General features: G+C 38.5%; 3 protein-coding genes across 7 annotated transcripts in view; 1 reads left to right on the forward strand and 2 right to left on the reverse strand.

The window, feature by feature from the left end:
* LOC106881248 (uncharacterized) overlaps positions 1 to 23,435 on the forward strand; it is a 297,452-nt gene that overhangs the window by 237,459 nt on the left and 36,558 nt on the right. For all 5 annotated transcript variants that reach the window (XR_008264114.2, XM_052967796.2, XM_052967797.2 and 2 more), the window contains exons 43-49: positions 2,448 to 2,576; positions 3,905 to 4,000; positions 4,833 to 5,036; positions 12,584 to 12,866; positions 14,423 to 14,507; positions 15,975 to 16,068; positions 18,668 to 18,829. Coding sequence is in view for 4 of the 5 variants with exons in the window: in XM_052967796.2 (XP_052823756.1) it covers positions 2,448 to 2,576; positions 3,905 to 4,000; positions 4,833 to 5,036; positions 12,584 to 12,866; positions 14,423 to 14,507; positions 15,975 to 16,068; positions 18,668 to 18,829 (1,053 nt within the window). In the remaining variant the exon portion in view is untranslated. The remainder of the gene's footprint in view (positions 1 to 2,447; positions 2,577 to 3,904; positions 4,001 to 4,832; positions 5,037 to 12,583; positions 12,867 to 14,422; positions 14,508 to 15,974; positions 16,069 to 18,667; positions 18,830 to 23,435) is intronic.
* LOC149135545 (uncharacterized) lies at positions 7,002 to 10,770 on the reverse strand. The gene is made up of 2 exons (XM_089351881.1): positions 9,430 to 10,770; positions 7,002 to 7,103 (listed from the first exon to the last, which is right to left on the reverse strand). Exons 1-2 carry the CDS (start codon positions 10,768 to 10,770, stop codon positions 7,002 to 7,004), a joined length of 1,443 nt encoding a protein of 480 aa, XP_089208007.1.
* On the reverse strand, positions 11,031 to 12,018 carry LOC149135546 (uncharacterized). The gene has a single exon (XM_089352258.1). The coding sequence runs from the start codon at positions 11,787 to 11,789 to the stop codon at positions 11,031 to 11,033; it is 759 nt and encodes a 252-aa protein (XP_089208384.1). The 5' UTR covers positions 11,790 to 12,018.

The following is a 23,435-nucleotide window of genomic DNA, read 5'->3' on the forward strand; positions in this document are numbered from 1 at the left end:
GACTTTCTTTGGTGTAGCTATTTAGGAATATTTGAAGATAAACAAAAAAAAAAAAATGAAAACAGGGAGAAGGAATTCTTAACTGACTTTCTTTGGAGTTGGGCTGCTAGCCTCATGGCTAAGCCGTCTTTTCATTAGAGTAGCTACGTAGGAATATTTGAAGATAAAAAAAAAGGGAGAAGGAATTTTAAACTGACATCATTTGAGGTTGTGCTGCTTATTGGTTTTGGTCTTTCTCATTCGCAAAATGAGCCCCACTTAATTTTGCTCAGATTGCTTTCAATTTTGTGTATCAATGCAACTCTGAATATTGATTACGATCAACCAATTACTTTATCCCGTAAATTAAAGAAACTGATGTTATTTGGAATTAAATTTGGAAAATTTGGGTAATTTTAGCCAATCAACAGACAGTGTGTCATTAGAAGCTTGTTACCATGACAGCCTCACATTGTGTTGTGGTTCACTGTTGTCTGTGCAGCTGTGCTTCTGTGTGTTAGTATTTTTCTATGCTTTTTCTGTGTTAGTATTTTTACATATTTTTCATTTCATATATTTTGGGGACTCGTTGACTCAGATAGCTGGATTTATGATTTCACTAGATTAACTCTATTAATAAAAATGTCAATTAGCCCGTGGAACAGAGAAACTGTGGGTGATATAGATAATTTGACGTTATTTCTGAATTCTGCATGCAAAATCATATAAAATGCAGATATTCTTTTCCTTAGGACAAACTCTTTGTTGACCAGTGTTATTCTTATCGTAGTTTACAAATCCAAGCATGAAAACGTTACTCGACTTTGGAGTTTTGGAGACAGACGCACATAATGAAGAGACAAAAGAAATAGTAAGATGATACATGTTGATTTTATTAGGTATTTCTGTTTGTTTAGAAACCTACAATGAACAGGTCAGATGCTAAACTACAAATTTCACAGGGCACAACCTCAAAGTTGACACCGCTTCGCTAAACGCAGAAAATTTGTCTCGCCATTGGCTATAAATATACGTTTTTTGATTTCTATACCTCTGTAACTTTTTTTCTTCACAACATAATACCTTCAAAGCAATGAGACTAGAAGACTACATTATTATAGCCAATTTTCAGATTTTTACTTCCTTTTAAAAAATGCATATTTTATAAATGAAAAAAACTAGATCCTTAGTCTTACCATAGTTTACACCCACACACACACACACACACACGCACATATATATTAATGATGTACATAAATACATGGCAAGTATACATAATACTGAAGTACACATAAAGTAAACACGTACAGACAAATATATTGATATAACAAATTTTAAAAAACGATAATAACATACAATGACTAGATAAAAGAAATAGTAAGATGATACATGTTGATTTTATTAGGTATTTCTGTTTGTTTAGAAACCTACAATGAACAGGTCAGATGCTAAACTATAAATTTCACAGAGTACAGCCTCAAAGTTGACAACGCTCCGCTAAACGCAGAAAATTTCTGTCTTGCTATTGACTAAAAATACTCAGTTTTTTTCGATTTTTAAACCTCAGTAACTTTTTCTTCAATTTTTTTTTCTCCACAACATAATACCTTCAAAGCAATGAAACTGAAAGGCTACATTATTATAGCCTATTTTCAAATTTTTTACTTCCTTTTAAAAAATGCATATTTTGCAAATGAAAAAACTAGATCCTTATTATTATGATTATTATTGTTATTATGATTATTATTAATATATATATGTATGTATATATCCCATGTATATATCTACACACGTATATGGATATATATATATAACATGTATATCTATATACAGATATGTGTATACACAGAGACAAACAGACATACATACATATTATCATCATCAACATCACTTAGTATCTATTTTCCATGCTGACGTTGGTTGAATAGTTTGGTAAAGGTTCAATTAGTCTAGGATTGCATCGTACTCCAGTGTCTTCTGGATGCCTTTCCAAATACTAATCACTTTACTGTGTGTATTTGGGTGCTTTTTACATGCCATTAGCACTATTGAAATCATGTAGCTTGTAAGTCAACAAAACCCAGGGAAGGAAGATGTTGCCTTTGTATGCTAGATGGAGGTTAAAATACAAGGGGTGGAGCTGGACAAGAGGTTTTTGCATAGGAGTCTTCACATTTGGGAGAGAGAGGGAGAATTAAGTAAGGTATCTCCAAGGTGATAGACAGTGGTGTTGTGGTACCTAGGTGGCACCTCAGGCTGCAAGAGCAGTAGTGGGTGATTGATATATATATAGAGAGAGAGAAATACACACAGAGACAGACTGGTAGATAGATAGATAGGTAGACAGATAGAGTTGAATGATGATTACAATGTGATGCTTTTGACAATTTCTATCTATTTTGTACATTACATTCAGAACAAAAGATTAAAAATAGATTAAACAAAATAAATCTCACTTCTATTTGCAGTATCATTGCCAACTGTGATTAAATGCCCCTCTGACAAGCTGTATATATCTATGCCCTGGAGTACTCTGAAGTGGAGCAAACCAGAGTTTAAAGATGTTGACAGAGTTGTTTTTAATTATGAACCAGAAGGTATGCTTAATATTTATAATTCTTTTAATTATTTTCTGTTTGGTAATAACACATTTCATGGAAAACTAAGATTTTTTTTTTGTATGTGTGATTAAGAAGTTTGCTTTTAGCCAGGTGGTTTCAGGTTCAGTCTCAATGCTTGGCATTGGAGCATGTGTATTTAACTATATCACCAGCTGACTATGGAAACCCATTGTATAAATTTATGCTTGTGTGCATGTATGTCAGTGTGTGTATATAAGTGTGTGTGTGTGTATGAATGTGTGACTGTCTCATCTTGACACTGTGATAGTCACGAATAAGCAGCAATGTCACATATTTTGGGCAAACATTTGTCTGCTGACAATGCAAGAATTGATTTCTCATCGTATGGAGAAGCAGCTTTGTGGGTGTTTTGTCCCCTTCCACTGTGACACCATAGATGCCAAGGGCCACTCACTGAGGTAGATGACAAAACTCCCACACCATGGCACAAGTTTTGTTGAATCAGATTTTGTGACTCTGGGTCGGATGTTTCTGCTATGCACAGTACTCATTCTTGCTGTAATACTCGTCTTCTTTCTTGAGTCATGAGCAGCAATATTATATAAGTAGTGTAATTTATTTTCAATTTTCCATGAAAATGTGGAGGACAATGGGAGAATATTACCTTGTTTGAAATAGATGAAGGCTGGTGACAAGGAAGGTATCTGGCCTTAGAAATTCTGTCTCAAGGAATTCTACCTAACTCATACAGTAACGAAAAAGTGGACATTAAAACAAGTTAAAAATGTCAGAGAAGGAAGGGCAGTGCCCATGGCCTTATATTTTTTGCAGGGTCTTGGAGACTGGTGGAAAGAAGGGAAGAAATTATCCTTGAACCAGAGACCAAAACCACCCAACTGTTTACAACAAAGTGAACTCTAAGAACATTAAAACATTACGAACCAGAACAAATATCGTTTATTTACTTTTTCTGTTTTGGTGAGAGCAACTAGTATTTGAACTCAGAACATACAGATATGGAATAGATACTGTGAAGCATCTCCACCACACCAGCACCAGCAGCACAACCACCACCACCATCTCCACTATCATCATTACAGCCATTATCATCATAACACTGATATCATTAAGATCAACATCCCCATTGCCACTGTTGCTACTGTCACCATCAACGCCATTACCACCACTACTACAACTACCCACTACCACCACTGGTACCACAGCTACCACCACCACAACACTAAGAATATTAGACCTACCACCACACAATCTTTGTGTCACCCACCTATATTAACACTACATTAAACATTGCTAAACATAGCCCATTTTATTTATACTTTCAGTTACCAATTTTGATTGGGGTGACTATACTGTGATCTACATTGGATTTGATCAATACAATTCATCAGCTGTGTGCACCTTCAGAATTTTTAACCACCGTAAGTACAGTACATATAGACATGTTTTGCACAGTATATATACATTATATATATATATATATATATATATATATATATATATATATATATATATATATATATATATATATATATATATTACAAGTAAAAAGATATATTTTTCAATGCATAAGTACTGTATTCTGTTCCATTGTTTGCCCTAGTATCTAGGGCAGGTTCTACTGGCATCCTTACGATATTATTTAATTTCTTCTTAGCCACCACATGTACACTCTAAGCCTACCTCTATGGTCATAACTAGAGAACTACATACAGTGCATAAAGTCTTGTGCTTGTTTCTTTATTTTGTAGGGTCTGCTCAGGGAAGACACATGGTTCATTATCCTAACCAAGCCTGCTTAATCAAACAATCAATTAGTTAGTTAGATATTGGCTAGGTATTGACGTTAGCAAGGGCATCTAGCCGTAGAAACCATACCAAATCAGGCTGGAGTCTTGTGCAGCCTTCCAACTTGCCAACCCTGGTCAAACCATCCAACTCATGCGAGCATGGACAATGGACATTAAATGATGATGATGATGAATATAGAGGTGGCATTGAATCAGTGTGTGTGTGTTGTTATTATTGATGTAATGACCCTCCCAAGACATCAGGATTTGTTTCAACACATGAATTCACATCCAGGATCTTGCAAACCTATTACAAGAATAAAGTATAATAAATAGATGTTTTCTCAAATTAAACTTCATTATCATTTAAAAGGTTTGTATTTGCATATTCTTTATTTCAAAATTTTCTTCTGCTTCATAATTAGCTGTTGAACAATATTTTAATTTTTACTTTATTCAACAGAATTTGAATGTAAAAAACCAAGTGATCCATATCAAGGTACACAACATTGCTGGAAAGAAAATGATTCACTGCTGTGTGAGCCGAAATGTAATGATGCTAGTCATAAATTAGTATTACCTGGACCCAGTATTTATGCTTGTGGTCCTTATCACATGTGGAGCAAGCATAACCAGTCAGTTTCTTTCAAATATCCACCTTGTTCAGGTCAGTTGAGATATTTTTTATTGTGTTTTTGACATTTAGAATACTTGTGACAGAATATAGATACTGTTGCTTTGGGTTCAAACCTTTTTACAGCTATAATATACTTATACTGAAATTAGTTAAAATCTGTGTTAAGAAAGAGAGAGAGAGAGGTGGGAAGAGTGATAACAGACCCAGATAATCAATTGATCAAGGATAAAAAGTAACCAGTCCAAAGATTTAACACTTTCTATTATTTCTAATAACTTTCTAATGAGTATACTGATTGTGTGTTTCAATTAGTTTTCAATATTATCAAGACTCTGAAGAGGTGATAAAATATCTGTAACTTTATATATATACTGTTGCATATATTATGCTAAAGCAGGCCCACTGAAAGGTCATGATCTAATTCTTTAAATTTTTAACAGAAATTCTAATTAAAATATAAATTCTTTAATATGGGATTACTCTGGCATGTTGCTAATATTGCAACCATATAATTCTATTGAAATATTTTGCCTTAATTTCATTCTGTTAAAAAATAATGAAGAATGTAATAAAATAACCTTATCATTATTAAGTTGGTGTTTGGGACATAAATTGATATAAAATTTTGATGGAAGATTTTGATGTAAGTCATTTAAAACAAAACGTTTGTATCATAAAACCAAAAGCAGTCTCAGGTGGATTGGTATCAAAAGGTTTAACTAAAATATGAATCATGCATGCAGTGACGAGATAAAACATTAGCTAAAAGACTAATGTTAATTCCATCTCATCTTTGGTATGTACAGTGCAACTTTAGGTAAAGATAAAGTTACTTTCTTGAGTCATGCCAACTCCTAAGCTGGTTTCCTGTTTTCCATGGTGTATAAATTCCCCACCTGGACAGGACAGGACACCAGTTCATCACAGGATTACTTATTTTTGCCAGCTGAGTGAACTGGAACAATGTGAAATGAAGTGTTTTGCCTCAAGAACATATTGTGTTTGTTGCTGGTCTGGGAACTGAAACCACAATCTTATGATCATGAGTCCAACACCCTAACCACTAAGCTATGCACCTCCACACGGTGCAACTTTGGTAATGTTTCAATTGTGCTAGGCTTCCTTAGCAAAGCATATTCTTTTCTAGTATTTGCCAGTGATTCAACTGACTGTGAGAGTAATAAATTATTTCTAATATTTGATATAATAATTTCTAATGTTTGCACAAGGCTACAATTTTTAGGAGGATGAAGGATGGGAGGTGGAGAGAACAGTCAGTTATAGATATCAACCTCAAAACTTGATTAATATTTATATTATCAAGCCCAGAAAAATCCTGGTAGGGTTTGAACTCAGACGGAAAGGCATATTATTAAATACCACAAGACATTTAATCCATCACTCTACCATTTCAGTCACTCACCACCCTATTTTTATTTTAATACTAATTTCTGACATTGACACAAGGCTAGAGTCTCAATGTTGCACTGAGTGTTGAAAGAGCTCTTTCTGTTCTTTACTCTATTGCTTCCAGTGTGCACCAGGGTTCAATTTTGTCCCCCACTTTTCTCTTTCCATGCACGAATGATCACCCACTCTTACATAGGTGATACAACCTTTTGTTCTCTCCTCACCTTCCCCAACCAAGTATCATCTGCTTGCAACTTAGACTTCATTCACCAAACCTATAACAGCCCAATAAATGAAGATCTTGAAAGCATTCTCATATGAGGAAAAGACCAAGCTTATTTCTTTGAAGAGGAAAAAACCCTACAAATATTCATATGAAGAAAATATCAAGAAAGCACCTTGCTTTAAAAATAAGCAACAATTCAGGTAGAGCACACACAATTATTCTAAATTTTAGCCCTCACTACAATCAAAGAGGTCTTCTGATAAAAATACATACTTATATTCAGGTAAGACCACATGTCAACAAGTAGCTCGTATCTTCAGGACCTGAAGATACTTTAACTCCAAACAATTATTGATATTTTACAAAGCTCTGGTGATGCTTTCAATGGAGTATTGTTCCACATCTAGAATGGTGCTGTTGATTGACACATTTTCCACCACATCCAAAAAAGTGCCAGCCAACTTGAGAGACACAAATTTACTCATAGACATGTTCCAAACTCTTGCCTATAGGCACACTATTTTTTCTCTCTATCTTCTTCCCTGCCGCTATAATAACTTTTCTTCTTTGGAAGTAGTTGGGCTCATACCATCATCTCTTAGGTATTCCTGGTCAATTCATCTTTCCTTCTCTTGTTACTCTTATAGTGTCTAATCCACCCAGGCTCCATGCTAGCATTTCGCACCTAGTCCTTCCCCAGAACGTCAACCATCTGGAACTTCCTCTTTCCTCATATCTTTAATGCCAGCATTGATTTTCAATGGGTGAAGAGAAACATTGATAGCATGAATCTCACTAGTCTTAGAGGATTGACAAAGACTATGTGTGCTACTTGTCTCCAGACACAAGATTCAGCATTCAAAAAACTAAGAAGAAAACCAAAAAAGTACATGAATGGTACTAAATATAGTTTTGTGCAAGATTAATCAATATGAATAAAATCATCAACAAAGTGCTATTTATATAAATCAAGCTACTTGCTGAGCAAACTTGTTATTTTTAGTGATTATTAATACAAAAACTGGAATATGTGGTACCATTTTAATTCTGTGTTACACATGTTTCAATACGATATAGGAATTACATTTTATGAATATAAATATTAATACTAATATTAATGTAATTAATTCATGATATATCTGTATATACTTATATAAACATGTAGAATATCTCCCATTTGTAAATGTTCAGATATAGATTCAATCTATACATTTAATGATTATATATTGTGGTGTGATGGAGGAAAAAAGACAACAAGAAGCAAAAGGACAGAATGAAACGTTGGACCTTACCTTGTCGACCGCAGCGGAGTACATGATCGCTCCTGATCAGAACACGTCTTTCTCGTAACCTCTCTGTTTTCTGACTCACCCCACGTGCTAGCCTTCAACCGCGTGTCGCCGACTTCTGATCTGACCCTTCCGGTCTGGCCCTTCTGGTCTGGTTTCACCTCTGTTTGCCTCACCTCTCTCCACCACAACACACAGCTCATCACAGCCCATAACACCACATGCCCCCCTGATCTATAGATCATTCAACCGGCTCTCCCACTCACTCCTCGCTCCCGAACTACCTTAATTGGTTTCATAATCAGCCAACCAGGGAGGAGGGTACCGCTCCCTCTGTGGTCGCTGTGCGACCCCGGGACTGGCCTGAGTTCCTGGCGCGCTGCCTTCATCATCTAGCCTACTGCTGCTGTCTTCATCATCCTGCCCACTGCAGCTGGTTCCATCCTCTGAAGCACTGACAATCTTCCGCACATCCAAAACATGGCATGGCATACCATCGACTGAGACGTTGTTCTTTGAATTGATGGAGGTTATAGTTCTTTTCCCCCATTGTGATGTGCACCGTGCATTTGGGGGTTTTACCCAAACTTCTTCCCCGATCTGCACGAAGGTGTGCTCTTCTTCTCCCCGGAGTCGCATTGATGCAATACATGGGTGCCTCCACTCGTACCTGAATATTGCCCTGTGTGGCACTGACTCCTCAGCCTGTCCTGACCTGGGCGACATATTGTACCAAAATACGGCCTCGATTGGCGAAATGTGGCCCCTCTCTGCCATGGTCTTGATGGTACGATGATGCCTTTCCACCACTCCATTTCCACTTGGCCGGTATGCCGCCCTGAAGAAGCGGCTGACCTGCCACCCGTCAAGCATTTCTTTCAGCACCTCCGAGCGAAATGCAGTGCCATTATCCAGCAGCAGCTCATCCACGGGGCCTCGTTTCAGGAATATCCCATTTAATACTCCTGCGATTTCCTCTGCAGTCCCCGTCTTCATCTCCCTCCATATGGCCATCCGCCCCGGTCCGCAGTCAACCATTGAGAGGTACGTCCACTGCCAGTCGTTTCCAGTTGTGGGCCACCGGAATACTTCCCGCCTCATGTACGCCCGGAGCAGGGTCAATAGACTGGCACCTGTCATAGCTGCTAACCACTCTCTGCACGCTCCGCCTCGTTACCTCGGAGTCAACTTTCCTGGCTAGGAACAATGTCCTGTCCACTCCCATGTGATGCATGGTATGCAGTCTCCTCAACTCCGAGTCACTCAGACAGCATACTGCAGCCACAGCCTGCTCCGCATCCTCTGGCACCTGCAACCAAGCTTGCTTTACCCTGGTTAGGACGTCTGCCCTGTTCTTTTCGGAAGGCACAAAAATTACTCTCAGCTCCAGATCGAACTCAGCGGTTAGCTCCCGCAATATTCCCAATCGGCGCTTTACCAGCATCTCCGCAGCCCCTTTGGTTCACACCCTCCGCTCATTGGTGATGACTGCCGTCACCCAACCAAGCACAGTGGCCGAATCGGTTCTAATTTCGATGGTGCACAGCCCCCACTTCAAGGCCAGGTTCACCCCCTCCAGCACGGCATCCAACTCCGCCACGTTGATATGGTAGCAGTCATCCATCTTCCTGAGCCAGGCTGCATCTTCCACCATGGTGCCTCCCATTTCCAAGACAACTCCTATTGCGATGCTACTGGCGTCACACCAAACGATCCGACTCCTTGATTTGGGAACATACCAACTGCCCCTCACTGGATCCTCTGCTCTCACTCTGACCAAGACTTCCTGCATCATGTCGGTCGTTTTCTCCCCAACTCTGTCATTCCACTTTGCTCCTTCGACTCGTCTCTTGATGAAGCTACATGCTGTCCGAAGCCATCCTGCAACCGGGTAATGTCCCACCAGCTTCCCGCACACCGAGAACAGTTCCCGTCTACTCATGCTGGTGCCCAGTTCAGGGATCTCGTTCCCACGCCGAAACGCCTTGTCTCTCCGTAGCTTGAGGCCCAGTGCAGCGCCTCCCTCCATAGCCTCTGGTGGCTTGGCGACCAGTCCGAACTTCTTCAGGTGGCCTATGACCTCCGTTGCTCGCATTATGGTTTCATCCACAAGGATGTCATCGATGTACGAATTGGTGGCCCTTTTTACTCTGTCCACCTTTCCCAGGATGGCCTTGAGAATTGTTGCCATAATTTTTGGCGCTGGATTTAGCCCAAACCCCAGCCTGGTCAAACAGTATGTCCGGCCCTTATACCTGACAAGCTGATGCTTCCACAGTCTCTCAGCCACATGCACCTGCAGGTATGCCGACTTCAAATCGACGATCGTGGAGGCCCCTGTCATCTGCCTCCATTCTCGCAAGGTGTCCCCGCAGACATCTGTGGCCTCGCCGCCCGTATGACATGATATGTGGTCATTCAGCTCTCGGAAGTCAAGCACTGGTCTGACGTTATGCTTCGTGGGCTGTACCACCACCATCAGCGGCAGGACTCCGCTCTCTCCTTCTTCTTCCCAAGGGATCAATATGCCCTCCTTAATCCACCGCTCCACCTCCCCCTCGAACTCGCTTCTGGCATCTCCTTTTAAAGTATGCTGGTAGCAGCCCACTTTATTTTTTAACATCGGGGGCTCTCCCCTCCAGTGCCACTCTACTGTCCACCTCTGGCCATCGAAGGCGGCACGAAAATCCTGGTCTTCAATAGTGTGCATGGCATAGTTTTCTTCGTGGTTCTCACCAATGCACGGCGTCGCCATACATGGTTTCCCCGCGACCCCGAAACTCACACCGGCCTCGTTGACAGTGACACCTCCTAAACGGGTGATTGCATCCATCCCCATCACCACGTCAATCTCATCCACCAAGTGGCCAACTACAATTGCTTGCAGCGTCAGCTTTGCTCCCTGCACCTCAATCTGCACGTCGGTAATGCCTTCACAGCGTACCTCTCTTCCGTCGACTACCCTCACACTGCTTTCTCCACTCCACGTCTCTACCACTCCCGGAGTCATCAGGGTCGTTGTACAGCCTGTGTCCACGAGGGCACGCGACATCTTCCCATCCACTAGCACATCAACAACGGGTAGAAAAAATTGCGCCTTTATTGATCCGAAGGGGAGACCACTGGCGCAGTAGTCTCCCTTAAACCGTTTCCCTGCAGACATTCGCTGGCTAAATGTCCCGTTTCTCGACAACGGTAGCAAATGACCTCAGGCTTGGGTAACTTGCAGTCTCGCACCATGTGCGGGCCCTGACACCGGAAACACTGTCCTTTGAACGGTCGCACACGTTCCTTGTTCGACCCCTCTATGCTACTCCTTGGTCGGCCACTTTTTGCTGTCGCCGCTGCTACCAACGGTGTCGATCTACAACACGAAACTAACATACGAGCCCTCGTTATTATATCCGCCATGGGCATGGCGTTCACGTCCGGCAGTTTCTGCAATTCGACCGACAGGTGGTCAGGAAACCCAGTTACAAACGCCAACTTTACTGTTCGATCCAGCGATTCTCCCTCGTACCCCGCCAGTCTAGTCAATCTCCTAAGTTCGTTAGCAAACACGCCGACCTGTTCGCCGGTCCACTTCGCTCTCCCCAGGCGAGCGTACGCCTCAAACATTCCTTCTGCGAAGGCCTCCATCAAGCGGATTTCTATTTTCTCCGCGCTAACTTGGTCCCTCTCTTCCATCTCTAAAAATAGCGCCAACGCCGGACCATCTAAGTAGAGCGGTAGAAAATTTGCCAAGTCGCATATCCCCTGGAGCTTCGCGACCAGCTTCATCTTTTTTAGCCATGCGACCACGTCCGTGTTGCCGCAAAACGGTTTAATTATATCACTAGAAATCCGGACTACACTCATAATTTTTTTTTTTTTTTTTCTTATGGGCCGAAATAGCTTGTGGTGTGATAGAGGAAAAAAGACAACAAGAAGCAAAAGGACAGAATGAAACGTTGGACCTTACCTTGTCGACCGCAGCGGAGTACACGTTCGCTCCTGATCAGAACACGTCTTTCTCGTAACCTCTCTGTTTTCTGACTCACCCCAAATGCTAGCCTTCGACCACATGTCGCCGACTTCCGATCTGGCCCTTCCGGTCTGGCTTCACCTCTGTTTGCCTCACCTCTCTCCACCACAACGCACAGCTCATCACAGCCCATAACACCACATATATTATTAGCAGTTTATCTACATGGACAGATTAAATGGTGTTCTATCTCCATTGAGAATCAAAGATATGGATCTTGGTCAGTTAGTTCCATTTTATTCTGTCCATAGAAGGAAAGAGAAAAAGCCACTTTAGCATTCTGGTTATTCTGTTAAATGTAATGCTTATTTATTCACATTTTTTTCAACTAATCAAGCATAAACTCATAACTTTGAGATTTTGATGATGCATTTGCTTATTTTTTCGAAGAACATTGCAGGGTAGGTGTGAAAGTTCAGATGCAGTTGGTTTGAACATAAAGCAGGTGGAATATTTGGGCCATATATAACTAGTTTAAATGCTGAAGTGTTAATGATTATCACAATACGGCAACAGCTCCAGTGTGTTATAAAATATGCTTATTTTCATCCATGCATCAGATAAAATGAATAATGATAACAATCTTAACTGTTTCTAACAATTTTCTATTTCTCTTTTCATTTTATAGCTACTAGTAAAAGTTTGAAAAATATTACCCTGGAATTTTCCATTGAATTCAAACAGCCATATGATGACAGCCAGTTTTCAAGCATCTGTAAACTGATAAAAGAAAGCTTGAAAGAAGTTCTTGTGAACCGTTCAGATGCCTCTTGTCCTACAGGAGATTGTAAGTTAGCTGTAGCAATTAATGGCAAAGCATGTAGTATGGATTCTCAAAATATACTTCGCAAGAAGAGAAGTACTTCAACTTCGAATGTGGCTAATATTCAAGTTGGTATTAATGGAGTAGTGTAAGTATTATTTATCATGCTATCATGCACTGGATTAATAGAGAGAGAGAGACAGACAGACACACACACATTTATATATCTATATATATATATATATATATATATATATATATATATATATATGTCCAACCCATGTTAGCATGGAAAGCGGACGTTAAAAGATGATGATGATACACACAACGCACACACACACACACACACACACACGTGTGTGTGTGTGTGTGTGTGAAGGAGCGTGGCTTAGTTTTAGGGCATTCAGCTCACGATCGTAAGGTCATGAGTTCGACTCCTGGCGACGCGTTGTGTCCTTGAGCAAGACATTTTATTTCACGTTGCTCCAGTCCACTCAGCTGGCAAAAATGAGTAGTACCTGTATTTCAAAGGCCGGCCTTGTCATGCTATGTGTCATGCTGAGTCTCCTTGTGAACTATGTTAGCGGTATTGGATTGCTCAGTCACTTGCACGTTAATTTCATGAGCAAGCTGTTCCGTTGATCGTATCAGCTGGGACCCTTGTCTTCGTAACCAATGGAGTGCTCCTTATATATATATATATATATATATATATATATATATATATATATATATATATATATAGTCTGCTGTGATGAATCTACAAACATGCATACAAATTTTTTTCCTCAGGAGAGATTATGCTCAGAAATATGAACTTGATATTTAATTCATTCACTACTGTATATAATTGAAACAGCTGTAAGGGATAATGATTGATTTGTTGTTGATAATAAGCTCTTATAAACTTCACAATCTCCATTTTCTTCTTCCTTTATATATATATATGTATATGGCAAATGAAAAATAAACATAAAATATATGAGAATTTATTATTAATCACAACAATAGTTTCGGCACATCTAGCATCAATCCCTCATGGGTGGGACACTCAACAACTGGTTCAGGTGCATCCAGCGGTGTAGATGTATCTCATTGGGTGATAAATGAATACAACTCATTAAAATAACGGTTCCGCAATGTAACTTCTCGTTTTGTAGAAAGGAAAGCAGCCAGACAGAGGAAATATCTTTATTTATATAGATCAAAAATAAGATCACTGATGGAAAAAAGAGAAATGACCACACATTCCAACTAGAAAAGTATTAAAAATAACCATTAACAAATATGGATGCATAAACGCCCTCAGGTAAGCTGCATGTGCAAGTACATTCGCTCATACAAGCATCCACAAAAATGTGAGCATATGCATATGTGAGGTTTGGTGCACTCATGATAACAAAGTGAGTTAACTATCTACTTGATGTTTGTAGGAATGGGGAGGTTAAAAGTTAAAGTAAAGTACCTTAAAGTAAATTAAATTATGTTAATGGTTACTCAAAATTCATTCCTACTGCATTGTGCGAAAGTACATTTATATGCGTGTAGGCTTCTCAAGAGTTCTATGATTCTACTATTCTCCATCCTCTCTAATCAAAGACACACATACTTCCAAGAAATGCAATCCCAATTATGTTTTCTTATATTTAGTTATAAGGTTATATAGTTTTCTTTACAATTATTTCTTGTATAAACTTATTTCAGTTTAAATCCATCTCAAAACCAGAGCACTAATTTGACACAAGATATGATTGTAGCATTAGTTGGTAACAAGGAACTTAAAACACAGGTAAATTACACAACTTTGTTATTTTTGCTTTTTTATAAAAAATTGTCGGTAGAACTCTGCTTTAAGCACACATATAACCCCCTCATAACCGTTTTATTTTTTTGGACTTTTCAGAAAATTTTAATGAATTTGTGTTGTAAACACGGAAACAATTTAGACCAAAACTTCAGACAATCCATATTTTAAACTGTGATTTAAAAAAGAAAAGTTTTAAAAAGTTTTTTTTAAATCAAAAAGAAATGTCAAAAACTTTTGAATATTTTTTTTGTTCATATTCGAGTGAATTCTTGTGTGTCAAATACAAATTCGCAAAAATTTTCTGAAAATTCCAGAAAAATAGAAAAATTTACAAGGGGTTGTATGGCATACTTAAAGCAGAATTTGAGCAATTTTTTTTTTGCTGAATCAAGGAGGAATAACAACACTCATGACACTTTTCAGGGCCTTCTAGACTTGATGGAGGAAGGCAAGATCCAAGTGGTGGTGTCAAATAGGGCAGCCAACAAATTAATGAGAACTGCCCATCTGATGGATTTGTAAATAGTTTCCATCTATCAAAGTTTGCTCACAGCTTTTCCATCAAGTGACTGAAAACTTATCCAAAGTAGATCCCTACTCAAAGAACCGTGAATTTAGACAGAACCGAAACTATGTGGTTGTGAAACAAACTTCTTAACCACATATTCTTGCCTGTGCCTATGTTGTCACAAGAAAGCCTTGAGCCAGATGGAACAATATTTAATTTCACTGCAATGTACTGTTTATTCATGTCACTTCTATATTTACTAAACTAAAATAAATACCTGTACTATAGCAGTGGCAGTGAATTGGCAGAATCGGTAGAGCATCATAAGGCGGCCAGCTGGCAGAATTGTGAGCATGCCGGGCAAAATGCTTAGTGGTAACTGAGTTCAAATTCTGCTGAGGTCGACTTAGCCTTTCATCCTTTCGGGGTTGATTAAATAAGTACCAGTTATGCACTGGGGTCAATATAATTGACTTAATCCCTTTGTCTGTCCTTGTTTATCCCCTCTATGTTTAGTCCCTTGTGGGCAATAAAGAAATAAGAATTGGTAGAGCATCAAATAAAACACTTTGTGACATTTACACTTTGAGATCAAATCTCTTCAAGGATAACTTCTATTTTCATCCTTTGAGTTTCTCAGTAAATAAAAAACCAATCAGTTATTAGTACAACTCCTTTTCACTTTAGTAAAACTGCCTGAAATTGCATCATGAGAAGAGAAGCCGATAGACCATTCAATGGGCTTCCACCTAGTTTCTGTCTCCCAAATTCATTCACGAGACATTAATTGGTCCAGAGCTATAGCAGAAGACACTTGACCAAGGTGCTGCTCAGTGAAACTGAACCTAAAACTATGTGGCTGCGAAGCATGATTCTTAACCGCACAGCCATGTCTGTGCCTATTAATGATTATTTTTTGTTTTTGTTTCCTTTCTCTCCAGCTGAGTACAATGAATGCAAGTTTGGTTGTGTCTTCAGTAAAGACTCAAGTAGTTAGCTATTGCACTGCAGGTGTTTTACAGGGTTCAAGCTGTGGTAAGTAAAAACAAAATACTGATATTTCAATAAGACTATTGTTGGTGATGTTGTCATCATCATCATCATCATCATCACTGTCGTTGTCATCATTATCGTTGTTGTTGTCATCATTATCGTTGTTGTTGTTATAATTGTCATTCACAGCCAACATCACCATTATTATTAACACTTTTCTTCATATCATCATCATCCTCATTTGTGATCCCCATCTTTATTTATAACCACCACCACCCACCCTCCCTTTCATTTCCTTCCCCCTTTTCTTTCTCTTCTTCCCCTTCCTTTCCAACTCCTCCACCTTCCTCCCCTTCCTCCCACTCCTCCTTCTGTCTCCGCCTCATTATTTTATGCCCGTTTTCCATCTTGGTACAGATTGCATGAATTATTACGGTCCATGTCAGCTCCTATTTGGTGTTACTGCCCACCAAGATGGACTGTAGGATCACGTCTCACTTGTATGATGATCCATTTAACATGGCTGGCTGTCCTTCTTAACACCAACTGCTTTAGTGAGCATACTGGGTGCATTGTATGATTTTATGATGGCTCCAAACACTTGAAAAGTTGTCATGTCTTTGACAAAACTAAATTCTAAATACTATTATCCCTGTCCACCTCCTCCCAGACATGTTTTCATAGTCGACTGCTAGGAAATGAACCTCAACAAAGCCGTTGTTTACCACCAATAAGTGAAAAGCGTAGAGACACAAGGTAAACAACAAGATCGCACACACTATACACACAAAATCACACACACACACACCATACACACATCATGCACACACACCACACTCACACATACCACAAACACACACCACACACACATACCACACAACACACACACATAAGCCATACATAAGGCAAGCTGGCAGAAACGTTAGCACGCCGGGCGAAATGCTTAGCGGTATTTCATCTGCCGCTACGTTCTGAGTTCAAATTCGGCCGAGGTCGACTTTGCCTTTCATCCTTTCGGGATCGATTAAATAAGTACCAGTTACGCACTGGGGTCGGTATAATCGACTTAATCTGTTTGTCTGTCCTTGTTTGTCCTTGTTTGTCCTTGTGGGTAGTAAAGAAATAACACATAAGTCATACACACATGCACAAACACCCTCATACCCACACATACACTCACCACATATCACACACACACATATGCCACACACACCACAAAACACACACATACATCATACACATAAACACCCCGCATGAACACATGCACACACACACACATACACACATACAATAGCTTTCTTAGTAATATTACTTTGGTCTCAGTCCCACTGTGTGGCACCTTGGGCAAGTGTCTTCTACTAAAGCCTCAGGCTGACCAAACCCTTGTGAGAGGATTTTGAAGGCGGAAACTGAAAGATGCCTATTGTATATGTAGATATATGTGTGTATTTGTGTGTGTGTGTGTGTGTGTACATGTGTGTGTGAGTATGTGTGAATGTGTCTTTGTGTCTGTGTTTGTCCCTCCCCAACACCACTTGACGTTCCCCATAACTTAGCAGTTCAACAAAAGGGTCCGATAGATTATGTGCTAGGCTTTAAAAAAATAGATTAAATACTGGAGTTGATTCACTTGACTAAAATTTCAAGGTGGTGCCCCAGCATGGCCGCAGTCTAATGACTGAAACAAGTAAAAGATAAAAGAAAGATATATATATATATTTATGTATATCAACATCATCATCATCATCAACATCATCATTTAATCTTTCGAGCAGGCATTGTTGAACTACTATCTATATATAGACAGATTGATAGACACCTGGATATACAAATCAAATAATGAATTTAACACATCTATGTTATTATCATTTTATTTAAGTGATTTTGTGTGGAAAGTTACACAATATGTGTAGCTGATGATGTTGGAGTAGCACTTCATCAGGCTAGCACAAAAGTCTGTTTGTCTGTCTGTATGACTGCAAGCCTACCTGCCAGTTTGTCTGACTGTCTGTCTTTCTGTATCTATGAATGAATGTATTTATTTTGTATTTATATATGTGTGTGTTTTCATCCCGAGTACAACTTCAAATTGCATCTGGTGTGGGGCCCTATTTTGGAAGTTCCAAGGTTTCATCACTCTTGGCCATTATTGTTCCCAGGCCTATGCTGACAAAGAGTAGTAGTACCTGTCAGGGTCCCAACTATAGGTTAATTAGCATATTAAGGCTTACCTACCTATGCATGTGAAGACTGGATCTGGTAGGCTCTGTGGAAGAAACCTTCATGATTCAACAGAAGAGAAGATGGCTGCAGTAATGCATCATGGAGTGCAGAGAGCAAGATGAACGTACTAAAACATCTTGGTCATCCACTGCATCTGTCTCCATCCTCAGTCATCTATACCTGGTCTGGTTACTGTATTGAAGATTATCACGAGTGAGAGAGTGAGGTCAACAGTGTGCAACTCTCCTTCACTATAAACAAAGTCACTGTGTAGGTCATTGGTCAGTCCTAATGATCACTCAATGGTCCTCATTGCTCCAATGGATGAACATGGATGTATATATTTATGTATGTATGCATGTGTGTGTGGTGGTATATTTTTTGGATTAACTTCCATTTTCTTTTAATTCTTCTTCAGTTGAAGCTGGCCCTGGGACATTTTGGTCCAGCAAGTACAATACTGTGAAACCATGTCCAAAGGGGACGTACCAGCCAAATTACAGAAGTAATAGCTGTAATAATTGCTCAAGTGGTAAAACTACTGAAACAATTCAATCTGTCCAGGAAAGTGAATGCAAAGGTAGGTGTGAACTTGTATTTGTTATAGTTATTAAACTCAGGTTAGTCCTGATGAGTCAAACCTGTCGTCAAAAGATTTATAGCTATTATTTCAATCATCCTATCATTTTTGGAATTATGGATTATTACCCCACTCTTTCTAAACTGATATAGTATCTCTAAAACTATATATGTTGTGACGTGAAGGAGGAAAAAGACGGAAGCAAAGAGAGAATTGTGGTAGTCTTACCTGTCGGTCCAGAAAGGGTCACTTACAACATCCACGTGCTCTGTCTCGATCCGTAGGATTCACTCAATGTCCACGTGCTCTGTCCGTCACTGTACCGTCTAACAGACCTGCTCTCATGCGCTGTCCACCTCCAACTGGCTGTTCATACTTTGCTGACTCTGCATGCCCACCGTGGCCCTTCCGGTGGGACTCACTGGCCCCACTTCCGACAGGACATGCCTACTCACTCACTTTCGAGCCTGGCTCATAACACCACATATATATATATATATATATATATATATATATATGTATATATATATATATATATATATATATATATATTAGTGGTGAAGGGCGACTAGGAAACTAGGGCATGCAGTGTGCCCCTCGCTCCCACTGAGGTTTGTGGGGTGGGATTCTGAGTGTTACACTCTCCCCTATTTTCTGTGAAAAGTGTTGTATTATATGCTTTGAAATATGGGGAGTCTGAAAATGAAAATAGTTTCCCCCTTATGATGCACCATTTTGAAATAGTTAGTAACACACAAGTAACATACACATACAACTCTGGAAATCACCTTCCAATGATTTCATCCAGTAGGGCCTATTCAAGCCGTCAACTCTGAGAAAAAAGTTGAAATTCTTTCTAAAGTTTGGAAGAAAATTCGACATCCACAAATTCTTGAAGCTGATTGAGAGAATATCAAATTAAGTGAATGTCAGTTATGCAGCTTTTCTGTCTTTATTGACATTGACTTATCCCCTAAACCTTTCTTGAAGCCTTTCCTTCTCATCAACAAATCACAAAACATATGACGGTTAAGAATTCATTTGTAGGTTTGTAGTCTCACCAAACATAACAGCAACAAATGTTGATTTTTTTTTTTTCTATCAGTGGATTAATTACACCTTTACTTGTAACAGTTATACGATTTAATGATTTTGTTTTGAATATCACTTGAAAGTGATATTCGTTTTCAATATCACTTCAAAGTTGAGAAAATGTGTTCTTATAATGTCAGAGTAACAGACATGGGAAACAGAAAAATTTGTTCAAAATGGGTCATCTCATCATTCACTCAGACTATTCATAATATTTTAAATCAAAATAATGATGACATTACTTGTTGCCCACTTCAGTTTTAATTTTCAGCTTAAGCTTTGATTTCTCTTTACCGAGAATGATAATAAAGCAAGTGTGGGTGTGTAGTAAGAAGTTTGCTTCCCAACTACATGGTTCCAGGTCTTCTACTAGTGTCTTCTACTATAGCCTTGACTAGAATCTTGTAAGTGGACTTGATAGAGGGAACTTGATAAAATTTTGTAAGTGGACTTGATAGAGGGAAACTGAAAAAATATATATATCTATATATATATATATATATATATATATATATATCTTTATATGTGTGTGTGTGCATGTGTGTGCCTTTGTGTCTGTGTTTAACTTTCACCAATGCTTGACAAATGGCATTGGTATGTTTGCGTACCCATAACTTAGCCGTTTGGCATGAGAGACCAAAAGAATAAGCACCAGGCTTTAAAAAAGTATTGGGGTAGATTCATTAGACTAAAAATTATTTAAGGTGGTGCCCCAGCATGGCTAGAATCTACTGATTGAAACAAGCAGTAGATAAAAGATAAAACGTGTACTCTTAGGAACTGAATAATCGTACAAAATATATCAGAAAGCAATAAAACTTGTAAATTGACTAAATATGCATTTCTGTCCAACTATGAGGAAAACCTCAGGAAATCCTCTGAATAGGCAAGTTTTTGATCTCTGCTGCACAGGACAGTACAGACATCAGCACTTCAAGAAAAAAAAAACGTTGTCAATGTGTCTGCTGGCTTAACAGGGCTGAAAGGCAAGCAGTAAAATATCTGCCTTCTCTGTCTTTTTCTTTCTTGGTCACTGCTCTTACTATGACTGAAAGCAAGCAGTAGAAATTTGCTTCCCCTTCCCTATGTTTCTGTTGACAACTTAACACCACTGAAAGGGAAGTAGTAAAATATCTGCTTTCTCTGTCTTTCTCTTTCTTGACCACTTATTTTTTGTTTCCCTTCTTGAAAATAATAAAATACCAAGAAAATGATGACTGCTCTTACTATGATTGAAAGCAAACTGTAAAAAATTTGTTTTCCCTTTACTATGTTTCTGTAGACAATTTAACACCACTGAAAGGCAAGCAGTAAAACATCAATAATAATTATAATCAATTATATATTACACAAAAATAATTTATTGTGGAAAAATAGTAAGGCATGCAGTGCATGTATTGCATACATAGACCCTTTGCTCTTGATATATATATATAATGTAGTTACAATAATATGTCCTGCTGAAATGAAATTTCAGCAAATTTCTATATCTTTGTGCAGCTGAAGATTGCTCTGCATTTTACATTTAATGTAATGCTCACATTGCTTAAATAAATGGAGTCACATGAATCGATCGTACTGCATTAACTTTGAATATCCTTGTTGCTTATTTTGATATATATATGTATGTATATATTTCGATAGATAGATAGAGAGAGAGAGAGAGAGAGAGAGAAAGAAAGAGAAAGAAAGGTTTTCAGGATTTGCATAAAAATTATTTATCTAGTACTTTTGTCCCTTTCATAGATTTATCAAGAATATTGTTTTATAGAAAATTCATACTTTTTGTGCGTGTGTGTGTGTGTATATGTGTGCGTACTTGCGTGCGTGTGTGCATGCGTGTGTGTGTGCATGTGTAAGCATATGTGTATGGTGAATTTTTAGAGATATAGTTAGAGAGAAGAAAGAAGAAAGAAAGACAGACAGATAGAAAGAAAGAAAGGAAGAGAGAAAGGAGTGTTTTTCTGGAATGGCTTAAACTGATGACAGGTCAAAAAGGTCAATTTTTTTGTCAATTGCAATAAGTTTCTTTTTGTCATTGTATGGCTGACAAATTTTTGGTCAGTTATGTTACCTAGCTGTAGAAAATAGAATCTATCAAATTGTTTTGGAAGGTTTTTAAATGTATGTGTGTGTGTTGTATGTTGGTTGCACAAGTGAATAATACCAGTCATTTTAGTAATAGTAATGAGAAAATTATTGATAATAATATCCAGTGGTAATCTGGTTTAGTTCATCTGGGAGACTAATATTTTTAATAAGAATTTCTCATAAACATATTTTTTACACATTTAGTTTTGGTAACATTTTTTGTAAAATGTAGTTCTATCACCTTCTGGTATTTTGGGCCATGCCTTTGACATTTATAGAAAGCATAGATCTTGATTCTGCTGTTTCTGCATATTTCCAAATACTTGCTCAGCAGAATCTTATGTAGTTCTTATTGTCTGATGTGTTGTCTATGGATTCTTGCACATTGGCAAAGGGAATTATTGGCTTCACCAATGTACTTCTCTTTGCAATTGGAGCAGATTATGCAGTATATTATGAGATTCTGTGTCTTGCAGTTCATATTCACATTTATTTGGAAGGAGAATCCATTTTGAAATTTTATATGGAACTAGTGTTCAAATAGTTGAACTTGTTGTTGCGACACACATACAAATATATGTGTGTGTGTGTGTGTGTGTGCTTCACACATACACATAGTGTAAAGCACTCATGGTAGTACCATGTAAAAACACTCATGCAGTGCCTCGTAAAAGTACCCAGCACACTCTATAAAGTGGTTGGTGTTAGGAAGGGCATCCAGCTGTAGGAACCATGCCAAATCAGACTGGAGTTTGGTGCAGCTTGCCGGCTTTGGTCAAACTGTCCAACATGGGCAATGGACAACAGACATTAAATGATGATGATGATGATGTATGTACATGTATGTATGTATGAGGACTTGCTATGTTAAAAACACAGCATCTAGTGAGAGAACTTAATGTATTTTAGCCTTTTTCAGTGGTGTGTGCTTACAACTATTCATGTGCTCAAATGAGAATTTGTTATTTCTGACACAAGAAAAAGTGATTAAGACATTTTCTGATGTTGCAAATAGTTGCCTGGCTGATTAAAAATCTAGTATACACAATTGAGGCAATATTTAATTAAAATAGCCATCTGTGTATCATACTTAATGTATACACATTGCTGATAGGCCAGATACTGCAGTATTTATCCTGATTTAACCTCTCTCATGGACACTCTTCTTTGTTGTTATTGTTGTGTAGCCACAGTTTAAACCTGACACAATAGACCCATGAACAAAAACATTTTTTTGTTATCACTATTCCATCTAAGGTGATGAGCTCTCAGAATAGTTAGCACACAAAGCCAAAATGTTTTGTGGCATTTTGTCCATTTTACATTCTGAGTTCAAATTCCAGCAAGGTCAACTTTGCTTTTCATCCTTCCAGGGATTGGCAAAATGAGTACCAGTTGGGCACTGGGGTCAGTGTATTCAACT

Source organism: Octopus bimaculoides, chromosome 5 (assembly GCF_046866305.1).
Source record: "Octopus bimaculoides isolate indiv1 chromosome 5, ASM4686630v1, whole genome shotgun sequence".
In the NCBI taxonomy this organism is placed as follows: domain Eukaryota; kingdom Metazoa; phylum Mollusca; class Cephalopoda; order Octopoda; family Octopodidae; genus Octopus; species Octopus bimaculoides.

Coding starts and splice junctions, on each gene's coding strand:
- LOC149135545 (XM_089351881.1), bottom strand. CDS start 10,770: ATGGGGATGGATGCAATCACCCGTTTAGGAGGTGTCACTGTCAACGAG. Junction 7,104..9,429: donor CGGCCACTGTGCTTGGTTGG/GTGACGGCAGTC, acceptor GTGTCTCTCAAG/TTGGCTGGCACTTTTTTGGA.
- LOC149135546 (XM_089352258.1), bottom strand. CDS start 11,789: ATGAGTGTAGTCCGGATTTCTAGTGATATAATTAAACCGTTTTGCGGC.